Here is a 13,003-nt window from a genome sequence, read left to right as displayed (position 1 = left end):
TTTAGAAAAAAATCCCAAGTGTGTTCAAACTTGACAGCTTTAAGACTTGTGGACTTCAACTCCCAGAATTCCTTATCTTACTCTTCATCTTGATGATGTGCGGACGGGCGGGGGGAGGGAGCGGAACCAATTCTACATGGCACTGTAGATTTCTGGAACCTCTTCTATAGAAGAGGTTAGAACTGGCAGGAACCTACCCCTGATATACATATACATTGTTAATGTTTATTGAAGGATGCTGGGCCATCACTTACAGTGCAAAAACTAAAAGTGGAACAGCTTAGTATCTGCTGCACATAGCATCCAGTTTTCCCCCCTATATGTGATTTTTATTTGATAAGGAATCTTCTTTTAATTTTAAATGAGGCTTTTTTGTTTGATTGTTTTAAAAAATTGAAAAAAGGACAATAATAACTTGCTGTATCAAATAAACGGGTATGTTGACTTTTACTAGGTATAACTATATTTTCTGATTATGCTGAAAGACAGTAAAAAGTTACACAGAGAATGATGGACAAATGTGAGAATAAAGGGAAGAAACCTTGATATTTATTTTTGTTTTGAGTGAAATTCAAATAGTTTAAATATGAAACTATTCAAGAGAAATACTTATTACTTTGTGGAAGTCTAGTTTCTATTTTTTTAACATGTGGCTGACTTCCACGACAATCCTGTTCGAATTATTGAATTAAGGCCATTGACTAAAGGATTTTATTAAGACTGATATTGCCCAACTACAGATCTGAGGACTTCTGCAAATCATTAGATAAAAGAATTGGTACTTCTAAGAGTTTTGTGCAGAAGAAGAGAACAGACACACTAAATTATGATTAATTCAGAATGAATAATAATTCAGTGTTCTGACCCCCCTCTCCATACACCAAGGCACTCCAAGATAAGATAACTGCTAGACGATTTATTCACAGTAAATCAACACACTGACCAGACCTTGGCAGCAATCCAGACTTCCAAGATAAGAAATATACACAAGAGCTTCTCCAGCGTTGGTAATGAAGTTGAATCCTGCAAACAGTCTCATCCAAAAGTCTCTCCTTATATACTCTCTTGAGAGGAGCCTAATTACAACCACCTGGGTCCAATTATCTTCTGTATCTGCGTAAGTTGTTCTCTGCATCTATCAGCCCGCCGTTGCCTGGCATCCAGGACCAATTCCCTTGTCTCTTCCCCACTGCTCCAAGGCTAACATCTTGGGCACACTCCCTTTGGCTTTCACTACTGCTCCATGCCTCAGGAGCCTCCTGGTGGCCAACTAGCCTCCCTGGTCCCTGCTTGGAGTTGGAACCCTGTCCAGGGTCCTCCACATCTTCCAGAGCCGACTCATAGGGCCCCTCGCTTTCGGAGTCTTTTTGCAGCTCCAACGGCTCCTGCTGGGCCACAACAATTCAGATACACAAGAAGAGTTAGCCATGTACTACTGTACATACAATAGTTATAAAAGCAAAACTTTATTTTTATAGATATTTATTATATAAATATTGGCTGTAAAAATTCCATTATACATATCTTGCATGCTAAAAGTCTTATATTCAGTCTCTGGTTGAGAGACAAAAATCCCTATCCAAAGCCCTGAATTCAGTAGACAGTGCTAGATGGACCAGTGATATGCAATAACTTGTGTTGTTGCTTTTCTTGGTATAATTCTACTAACATGAATGAAAATGGTTAGAAAAAACAAAAAAATCCAGTAACTCCATTGCACTAACATAATACAACAGACAACTGATGGCAAAACACACCATGTCCACATTCCAATTCAATTGGATTCAGGTGACCCTGAGGACACAGATAAACCCCCAAGTGGCTTCAACTGCTTCAGAGAGAGTGCTAATACAATATTTGCATCCCCCACCCCACCCTGTCAGAAGTTGAACCTATCCTTCCATCACCCCATCAGAACTGATGAAGCTTTTTGGATGAGAAGTGACACATTTTCTTCTTCCTCAAGGAAAAAAAAAACCCAGCCCAGTTGCCTTTGAAAAAGCACATTTGAGTCATTCCAAAACATCTCCATCATGGTTATTTCACTAAAGAAAGGTAGACTGGTTCTCTTTTTTTGGTAGAGATTGTTGGTGTTGTGTGTTTGCCTTCAAATTATTGTTGACATCTGGTGACTGCTGGGCAAGTTTTTTGGCAAGGAAGGAGGTGCATATACATTCTTGTATTGGACTTTGGGATAATAGAGGAATGGACCTTGGAGGTCTTCTAGTCCAGCTCCCTGCTCAGGCAGGAAATCCTTTACCATTTCAGAAAAAGGTTGCCCAATTTCTTCTTAAAAACTTCCAATGTTGGAGCATCCACAACTTCTGGTAGCAAGTTGTTCCACAAATGAATTGTTCTAACTGCCAGAAATTTCTCTTTAGTTCTAGGTTGCTTTTCTCCTTGATTAGTTTCCATCCATTGCTTTTTCCCCCTGCCCTCAGGTGCTTTGGAGAATTCCCTCTTCTTTATTAACAGACGGGGTCATCCAACACCTTAGTTTTTAACAGTTTTTTTAAGACCTTACCTTAGAAAAGACCAACATAAATGAAGCCATTTGTATATTGTCCAAAGCACTGCAACAGAGAAGGTCTTTTGCTTCATAAAATGACATTGTTTCATAGAGGAAATCTGAACCATGTAGTCCTACAAATCCATAACAGTAGAAGCTCATCTAGCCCCGGGGAAGAAATTTTTTCTCCCCTTTGGTTCCTGTGGAGTATGGACTCTACACCCCAGAGAAGAACATATGGCCCCAATTTTAACACTATTTAGGGAAATGGCAACAGCCCCCCCCTTCCACTGATCTCTTAATTATAAACTAGTTGTTTGGCTGGTAGTGATTTTAGTTTTACTTCTGATTATTGCTTTTATCCTGCTTATTGTTTGCATTTTTAATTGCTATAAGCCACCCAAATGTTATTTACACACATCTAAAGAAAATGATTTTAATAAATAAAGCCTAAACTTTATTTATTAAGTTTCTCGTATTTATATATTTCAAGGACACTCTATGAGCCAAGGCCTATAAATATCTGCAGGTCAAACCCAACATGATTATTGAGAGGAAAGAATGAGGTATTATCCTGAAAAACTGCCCTAAGTGCTTTTGAGAATGAGTCAAACGGAGGAATACCCATCAGCTACGGTAAAATTTAGTAACGGGATCTAACCTCAGTGTAAATGCAGATATTTATTTACTACTTTGCAACCAAAATGGCAATCATCGTTTAGCCGGCAAAGAATTATTTTTAATGTTTTGCGAATATGAAAGTGTAGGACACTTTGAATACAAGGGAAATATAAAAGGTCTTTTTGTGAGATAGGTTTAAGATGCTAATTTACATGGTAATTGCAATCATCTCTTGATGATATTAACATCTGTATGGCTGATCTATTAGTCAACATAGAATGAGTTGCCAGAAGAAGAATTGCTCCTTATATGCTGTAATGAGAAGTAAGAAAAATAATACGTTGAAGCAAATCTTCAAATCGACAGCTTGAAAACAGGACTTTCCAAATTCAGTGCAATTGCTATTGGCTATTACAGGAATTTTCTTAGATTAGTTGATTAAATGCCATCAATTCCATGTCCACTTTTAGTGACTCTATAGACAGACTTTGTCCAAGTCAATATGCCATCAATCTAGTTGTCTAGATTTCTCAGTAGTACATTACCGGCAATTGCCTTATAATGAATCTATTCACCTTGCTTTTAGTTGTATTTTTTTTATTTCCTTCCCCTTTCCCAACATTATGAACTTTTCAAGGATTGAGACTTCAGGTAATATAATCCAAGTATGATAGTCTGAGTCTGGTAATTTGTGCCTTAAGGGAGAACTTTAGATTGATTTGTTTTATAAATTGATTTGCTTTTCTGGTTTTGCTTGGTATACTCAAGATTCTTCTCAAGTATTCATGTTCAAAAGCAAAAATACTTTTTCAGTTTTGTTCCTTCAAAGTCTAACTTTTGTTTCCACAAATTATCATATTGAACATTATTGCCTGAACATTATTGATTTAGGTAAATAAAGAATACCACAGCCTCTAATGCTATTCTGCTAAGTGCTATTGTGGCATATTTCTTGTCTATTAGATTATTTAGTGTTGACAGTCAATCCTGAAAGGCCAAAACAACCCACAGTCTCCTGAATTTTAGCCCAATGCCTTTACCTACTACACCATATTCCATAAATAAATTGAATAAATAAAGAGAGAATCTTGTCTCGCCCTCTTGTCAGCCTACCAGTCTGTTTCATACAGACTTTGGCTTCTTGTAGCTATAGATTTTATTTGAAGACCATGAGATGTTGTGGGATTCCTATTTTCCTAAGGACATTCCACAGCTTGACATTCTGGAGTGCTAGAGAATTACAGGAATCAGTTCCATTTTAATAACATAATTTGCTTATTTGCATATATAGCTGATATAATCCTCCAATGTACTTCCATGTGCCTATGATGCATGCAAGAGATATAACTGAAGCAAAGGAGTTCCTTGCAGATGATCCAGCAGCCTGTAGGTCTTCAAATTTAGTAGTTAATTCTCTGACATTGTTGTTTTTAAAGTAGCAGTTACTGTTCCAAAATAGCCTATCAGGTGGAGTGCAGCAAGTGGATTGATTGGATTTGTGGCTGTATCATGATTGGTAGATTGGTGCTGATTGGTGCTGGCTGTGGGTATGTGTGTACATAGACTTTGAAATATTTTTTAGCTCAGAAATGTATTTTTTTTAAAAAAATGAATTTATAATAGCAGGGATGCAATTTCCACACAAGATGGTAGATGGTAGTGTTTGTCAACCACAGCAACTTTCAGATGTTCAATTAAAACTTTGACTCCCAGCATTTGGGGAGGCTGGTTAATTCTGGAATGATGTGGAGTCCTCCACATCGTAAAGTTCCTGAGATGCACTGGTCTAGATCCTAGCATTCTTTTGTAATGTTCCCTATTTTTCACATTTAGGAGTTTGATTATGTACACAAACCATGTATTTAAGGGATGTCTGTTGCTAGATTGAGAAGAAGAAATCTTACATCCAGGGAAGGGCTATGCTTTGAATGTGAGCCTATGTGTACTAAATGTTTATGGGGCACATGATAAGGCAGTGGGAGAGAGGCCATATTATTAAAACAGACAGAACTGGATTTTCTATTGTTTTTCTTCCTGATGTCGTCAAGAGAGGTTTCAATCCTATTTGAAAGTTTCACTTCTTAAGCATCCCTTTTAAATGACAGAAACATCTTAGCATTCATGAATTGCTGCTAAATTTACTGCAAAATATTAGCCAGAGAGCTTACCTTCCATTAGGTTGCATTGCATCTTCACCTATTTTTTAAAAAAAAGCAAAATACAGTAATCAGTGTGTCACCAAATGCTCATTTATTTCTTCTTGTCCTTTAGAACAGTCTACAGAGTTTAATCATTGAATTGGGAGGTCAATATGTTTATATTATTTGAAGAATTAAAAAATGTTTGCTTTGCTTCTTTTATTTGTTCTGGTGAAAATACATTGATATTTATATGTTGTTGTTTAAAAAAAATCTTATCTCAAGCAGCTGTTTGGAACAATTTGTGTTTCTAAAATCATTAGGTAGCTTTGAACATGACAGCTGATTATTTTGGAGCAAATTAGTAACTAATGATGTCTCCTGTGCATGTTTGGCTAAAAATAAACCCTATTGTATTCGGTGAGGTTAGTTCTGTAGTATGGGCTTAGGATTTATTGTCCTTATGAATGTATATTCTCTTGTGTGAGTCAACTAAGAACTCTGTTATAGGGTTGCCTATAAATAGGAATAAGCATTAAGAGCAGTAGCATAGCAAACAATTGATCATTATTCAGTAAAGTCAATAGTTTCATTGGTCAATAAAGGTAAAGATAAAGGTTCCCCTCGCACATATGTGCTAGTTGTTCCTGACTCTAGGAGGCAGTGCTCATCTCCATTTCAAAGCTGAAGAGCCAGTGCTGTCCAAAGACTTCTCCATGGCCATGTGGCCAGCATGACTAAACACTGAAGACACATGGAATGCTATTACCTTCCCACCAAAGTAGTCCCTATTTTTCTACTTGCATTTTTTACATGCTTTTGAACTGCTAGGTTGGCAGAAGCTGGGACAAGTAATGGGAGCTCACTCCAATATGTGGCACTAGGGATTCAAAACTCCAAACTGTTGACCTTTCCGATTGACAAGTTCAGTGTCTTAGCCACTGAACCACTGCAGCCCTTTCACTGGTCAATAGTTTCTTATTAAAGTCAAATCTTGTAGATCTTTAGATATTAATGTTATAATAGTCTCCTTCCTGCTATTGGGAATCTTTCCATTCTAAAAATAATATTCATTGTAAGAGATGTAAAAACCCATCTTCAAAACTTTTGTATTAAGGAGCTGGTAGGCTCCCTCAACCATGTTCCTTTCCTGTTTCCTTGTACCTTTTTGATAGCTTCTATGTACTATTGCCATATCGTGTTCATGTGCTGATGTGAGCATAAACTGAACTTTCTGCTGTTTTTCCAGCAGAAACAGACTAATCCATTTGATGAATTTGGGTAAACTGAGGTTTATTTATAAAAAGATTGGCAGACTGGCAAGTTGGCAGGAGCCACGTCATGTTTCTTGAGGGGGTGGCTCAAGAATGTCATTTCTTTTTTACTCTTTTAAACTAACATATCTGATTCATTTTTTCCTAGCTTAGTAGATGGGTTAGAGAACTTTGACAGATTTTGCTACTCAAAATCCTTCAACACTTGTTTAAGAAAATATTTATTTTAGTCCTGTTAGTTAATCTAATAATATACAATCATCTAACTGGACAGTACAAGAGACTCTGGGTTGTGAACAAAGTAAAAACAAAGCATCCCACTAAACCAAGAAAGACCAGATAAAACCACAGTGAGGCTCAGTAAAATAACAAAATAATTAATCACCAATACCTATAGCATTGGATGAGCCAGGACTTCATAGCTTTGCAAAAGCCAATAGAATTGGGGTTGGCTACTGTATATTTGTGGGACAAGGTTTTTAAAGATAATATGAATATTTAAGTATGTATAATTTTGAACATGTTTAAATTAAAATATGGAATAGAATAGATTTAACAAAGTGTATGTAGAATTACATGGAGTGAAATTAGGACAACCTATATGTTTCTAGTTTAGTACACATGTTCCTCTTTACAACTGAAAATGCTCCCATAAGTTAATACTTACATCTCACTACATCTGACTTTTTAACTTACCTTTACTTTTATTTATTAGATTTACTTTTTATCTTTTATACACAATGTTCAAGGATCTGTGCATAGCAGGATCTTCTGTTTTTTCTTCTTCTCAAGAGCCTTATGAGGGAATTGTGTGGAGGACCAATTTGCCTAAAACAACATGGGGCAGCTGCACATTTTTTAAATATGGAGGTGGGAGCTTTCATTGCATTGTTGCAGTCACCACTTCAACCTTTTAGTCCCTTTTTGGTTAAGGTTGGGTTAGAACCAGGCTCTGCCTTCTTCTGACCCAAGACCTAAACCACTATACCATGCGGACCTCTTCTTATTTCATATAGTTCAGTTTATGAGCTTTTATGTAAAAGATCTTCTCTTTATTTTTTTAAGCACACATATTTTTAAATGTTGCTTTTTGTTAAGATGGCCAAGAGCAATCAAGTTAGCTATATCATTATATCTCAATTTAAACCAGTTCCAATTCATTGAGAGCTAAAATCCTGGCAGAATTTGATTGCAGTGCAAGAAAGCATCATTTGGTAGGTTGTTGCTACCACACAACCTCCCACTTCTAATCATACTCTTAAAAGCTTGTAAAGCTCAGAAAAAAGCTGGCCAGTAGAAGAAAGTTTCCCCCCTAGAAGTACAGCAATAGTTTGTGATAATTATACTCAATCTCTTTCTCTTCCTCCCTCACATTTTACTGTCAGGCAGAACATTTTGGAATGTTTGTCTATAAATAAGCTTGATGCGTCATCCAATAAATCTTCCCAGATAAACAGTAGGTTATAGGTGAAATGCTATTTTACATTTAAGAACTTTATGATGAAAAATTAAGTTTTAATACCCCGTGGTAGCAATTTAATTAAGTTATGAAAAGGTAGTGCTATTTGCTGAGCACTTAACTACAGCAGAGGAAGCTATGGAATAGCTTGTACAAGTAGCTGATATAATCCTCCAATGTACTTCCATGTGCCTATGACGCATGCAAGAGATATAACTGAAGCCAAGCAGCTCCTTGCAGATGATCCAGCAGCGTCTAGGTCTCCAAATTTAGTAGTTAACTCGCTGACGTTGTTTTTAAAGTAGCAGTTACTGTTCCAAAATAGCCTATCCGTATCCAAGATGGTGTTATCTAGATCATATTGAGATTATGGTGTTTGATGCTTATCAAATATAAGCTATAGTAAAATATTTGAAGAGGTGTTTTATTCACATGTAAAGATAAAGGTTCCCCTCACACATGTGCTAGTCATTCCCGACTCTAGGGGGCGGTGCTCATGTCTGTTTCAAAGCTGAAGAGCCAGCGCTGTCCAAAGACGTTTCCGTGGTCATGTGCCTGGCATGACAAAACGCCGAAGGTGCCCAGAATGCTGTTACCTTCCCATCAAAGGTGGTTCCTATTTTTCTACTTGCATTTTACATGCTTTCAAACTGCTAGGTTGGCAGAATCTGGGACAAGTAACAGGAACTCACCATTACGCGGCACTAGAGATTTGAACCGCTGAACTGCCGACCTTTCTGACTGACAAGCTCAGCATCTTAGCCACTGAGCCACCATGTCCCTTTTGTAGTATCTGAAGAGTTAGATAATATTTTCTGCCTGTCAGATTGTGATGCTTCATAGATAGTGATAATTCTAACCTTAACTCATTAACCTTTTCCCCTCCAGGGCGAACTCTGCTAGAAAAGCTCTCCAGTCAGCAGGAGAATGCACCCCAAGAAGAAGCAGAGAAGCTTTGTTCTTGGATCATTGCAATGGGTCTTTTGCTCCCCTTCAGTGACTGCTTCAGAGAACCAAGTAGTCAGAATGCACAACAAAGTGCACCAGCATTTGATGTAAGCCATAGCTTAAACTCTTGTTTCTACTTAATAGAATTTCTTGTGATAATTTGTTCTTTTATGTTTGCATTCTGTTGAGTATTTCTTAAGATATTTATTTTGTATTGTCATTTAAATATCCACAAGATATGCTGTCCTTTACATTTTATTTTATTTTATGCCATCTACCCCTATGTTTTAACCAACGTAGGCTTTTTCAACACAGATTTTTCTTAATTTACAACTGTAATCAAGCCTGGAATGAGAATTCTAAGTTGTTGTTATCGTAAGTCGTGGCATCACATGATCAGACCTGACTTTTTGAAGTTTTTGCAGCAGTCTTTAAGAAAATGTCATGATAGTGAAGCAAATGCAATGAGTGTTAAGCAAATCCATTTTCCCTAATAGATGATTTTTTGCTAGACACTGGAATTAAACACCAGAAACTGGCAAAAAAACTCACAGTTCATAGTCACGTAACTAGTGGCCAAAATGTGATTATTTGACTGTGGGGGTGGGGGGGGATGTCTTTGCTGGTATTGCAACTTTGAAAATAGATACTAAGCAACTCTGGGGAGGTTTGTTCTATCTACAAGTGGTTGCTAAATGTCTAGCAATCCTAAATTGAGGATTACCTATAAATTAATATATACTAATGTATATTATTGATTGATTGATTGATTGAGTAGATAAGCCGTAAAACAGGTGTCAACTTTTACCAATCACAAAAATAGGTTTTCTCCAGAAAGATCTGCTCCCAAACTGTTCTTCATATCTTCCAATATAATGTGCCCATCACCACTAAACATTTGGATCTGTCAGTCTTGCTGCCAGTGGTGAGTTACAACTGGTATGCCCTGGTATGGGCGTACCGGTGCCTGCCAGGAGCACCAGGTACCGTTCTGGTATGATGCTCCGGTTGGCCCACCTGCCCGCCTGTGCTCCTCTTGGCAATTTCTACAATTTATTCTAATCCAATTTGCTTTCTTCTTTGCCAACAGACTCTTTTTATATTCATAAAATTTCTTTAAGTTCATCCCACAGTTTTTCTGGTTCACCATAATTGATATACAGGACTTCAAGTGATCCCTAATGTTTTCCTTGAAAATGGTAGCATATGCTCCAGACCATATTGTGGAAACTGGTTGGCTTTCTTTTGCTTTAATTTTACTTGGAATTTGCATATGAGCAATTTATAATCTGTTCCATAGTCAGCCCCTGGCCACATCTTAGCTGTTATAATTGAGCTCTTCCCCTTCCTTCTACCAACAATATAGTCAATCTGATTGCTGTGGATACTGTCTGGTGATTCCATGTATAAAATCATAGTGTTGGTTGTTTGAAAACTGTGTTAGCAAGATACCAGCAGATATTGATAAATTGTTCTTCTGCTTTATTTCATTTTCTTAGGCCATGCATTCAATTATATTTACTAAATTACTTAATAACTCAATGTATTAATTAAATGAAACCCACAAAAATAATTATAACACAAAGACTACAGACATAACTGTTGCTATTATAACTTATTTGCATTACTTTTTAGTGGTATCTCTCGATGCATTCCTTTTAGAAGTCTCTTTAGACATTAATTCAGATAAAATGAGATTTGGTAGAGGATTTGGAAGTCATAGTAGGAAAACAATAGTACAAGACCAGGCTATGTCATCAATCAGTTGATTTTATTAATAACATAGATTCTCAGATATATATTTTGGAGCCATCTGTAAATACAAATAGAATGATAGCTGCAATCTAGACCATATTAGACTGCCCTGAATTCAGTACTACCCTCTATTTATTTGTGGTACCTAAATAAATATCTGAAAAGAAGCTGAAGAAACAAAGGACAACTTAATTACAGTAGCTGTTGCAGGAAGATCACACAGTCTGCCTGCAAACAATGGCATGACAAACTAACAGCAATAGTTCACTGGAATATTTGCAGGAAATACCATTTGCTTGCAAACAAGAACTGATAGCACCATAAAATAGACAAAGTAATATAAAATGAAAAAGCTTTTATAATAATAGTTTATTAAACTTGTATTTTGTCTGATTCTCAATGATTCTGTCAGGTCACTATGTCTGTCTGTCTGTCTGTCTGTCTGTCTGTTTGTTTATTGGATTTATATGCCGCCCTTCTCCCAAAGGACTCAGGGCGGCGTACAACATAAAAAAAAACACATATTACAAAAGTTAAAAAGGAAATTAAATAAAGTATCCAAAAACAAACCCAATTCATAATAATAATAAAATTTTAAAAAATAGATTAAAATTAACAATTAAATTAATCATTTATTTTATTCTGTTCAGGCCAGGCCAGCTTGCTGGAAAAGCCAACTTTTTAGGGCACGTTGGAAGGACTGCAGGTCAGGGATTATGCAAAGCTCTGGGGGAAGCTCATTCCAGAGGGAAGACGCTACCACAGAGAAGGGTCTCCCCCTGGGGGTCGCTTGCCAACACTTTCTGGCCGACGGCACCCTGAGGAGGCCAACTCTGTGGGATTGCACTGGGCGGTGGGAGGCTACTGATGACAGTAGGTGGTCTTGCAGGTACCCTGGGCCTAAACCATGGAGTGCTTTAAAGGTCATAATTAGTACCTTGAATCGATCCCGGAAAATAACCGGCAACCAGTGCAGGCCGCCTAAAAGGGGTGCAACATGGGAGCACCTAGGTACCCCCCATGATAACCTGCGTGGCCGCATTCTGGATGAGCTGAAGCCTCTGGGTGCTCTTCAAGGGCAGCCCCATGTAGAGAGCGTTGCAGTAGTCCAGGCGAGAAAGGATGAGGGCATAAGTGACTGTGCACAGAGCATCTCGATCCAAGAAGGGGTGCAACTGATGTACCAGGCAAACCTGGTAAAAGGCCCCCCTGGTCACGGCCGTCAGGTGTTCTTCTAAACTAAGCCGCATATCCAGGAGGACTCCCAGATTACAGGCCCTCTCTGAGGGGCTAAAACTTCTCCCTCTATCATCAAAGATGGAACAAAATGCACAAATCGGGATGACGGAAACCACAGCCACTCAGTCTTGGAGGGATTGAACTTGAGCCCATTCCCCCCCATCCAGATCCGCACAGCCTCCAGGCATTGGGACATCACGTCGAGGGCATCGTTTGGTTGGTTTGGGGTAGAGATGAAAAGCATATTGATGATACCGTACCCCAAAACCACAGATGATCTTGCCCAGCGGTTTCATATATATGTTGGACAGGAGGAGTGAGAGAACTGACCCCTGGGGCACCCCACAAGTGACGCGCCTCCAGGTCGATCCCTGTCCTCCAGTCAACATGTCCCCATATTTCATCAGCTTTTGCATTCCTCTTCCTCTTTAAATCACCATGGATTTAATATTATTATTGTTCCAAGTAACACCCCCAAACAAAAGAAAATTCTGAGGCTTAAGTTTTCTCAGTTCAATTTTATTAGAGATGTCATATTGGCACATCTGGGAAAACCCGAATCTCAAAGTTTCCAGGTTTTCCCCACCCAAAAGAAAGTTCAAGTCCCTGCCCAGCACCCACATGTCACTATCCAAAACTGGAGATGCCTCCTAGTCCCACCAGAAATATGATATTTCATTCCTCTTTCTCTTCATTCCACTTTTTAGACCCATATACCTACTTAAAAGTAAAAAATCAACTTAGCAAGGGTATAAGTAGAAGGCTTAAAGTATTTGCAAGACCTCTTGAAAATGGTTAGTAAATGAACATCCTAGTATGGAAGAGTTGCATTGATTAGAAATCAAAGTATTGCTTTTTAATGGCAAATATGTCTTTTAGTATTTATTTTAAATGGTTAACAATGCATATTTAGTTAATACTTAGGAAGAAAATGTCAATGTTATTTATTAGGTTGATTGCCTACAGGAAACATATAGTATGCTTAGAAACATGCAGAATCTGAATTCAGGAAATACTTAGAAAATATATTTTTTATTCGAGTAAAATATAAAATGCTTTC

The 13,003-nt window shown here is 37.7% G+C and overlaps 1 protein-coding gene across 1 annotated transcript in view; it reads left to right on the top strand.

The window, feature by feature from the left end:
- The window catches only part of FMN2 (formin 2), a 183,540-nt gene that overhangs the window by 17,250 nt on the left and 153,287 nt on the right, over positions 1-13,003 (top strand). Inside the window, exon 2 of the mRNA XM_087718047.1 lies at positions 8,890-9,056. Within this exon, the coding sequence (XP_087574173.1) occupies positions 8,890-9,056 (167 nt within the window). The remainder of the gene's footprint in view (positions 1-8,889; positions 9,057-13,003) is intronic.

This window comes from Thamnophis sirtalis, unplaced genomic scaffold, assembly GCF_051295495.1.
Source record: "Thamnophis sirtalis isolate CommonGarterSnake01/CBP01778 unplaced genomic scaffold, rThaSir2_p1.2 scaffold_6, whole genome shotgun sequence".
NCBI lineage: Eukaryota > Metazoa > Chordata > Lepidosauria > Squamata > Natricidae > Thamnophis > Thamnophis sirtalis.
Note: the sequence above shows the minus strand (reverse complement) of the source record. Positions and strands in the feature narration are given on the sequence as shown.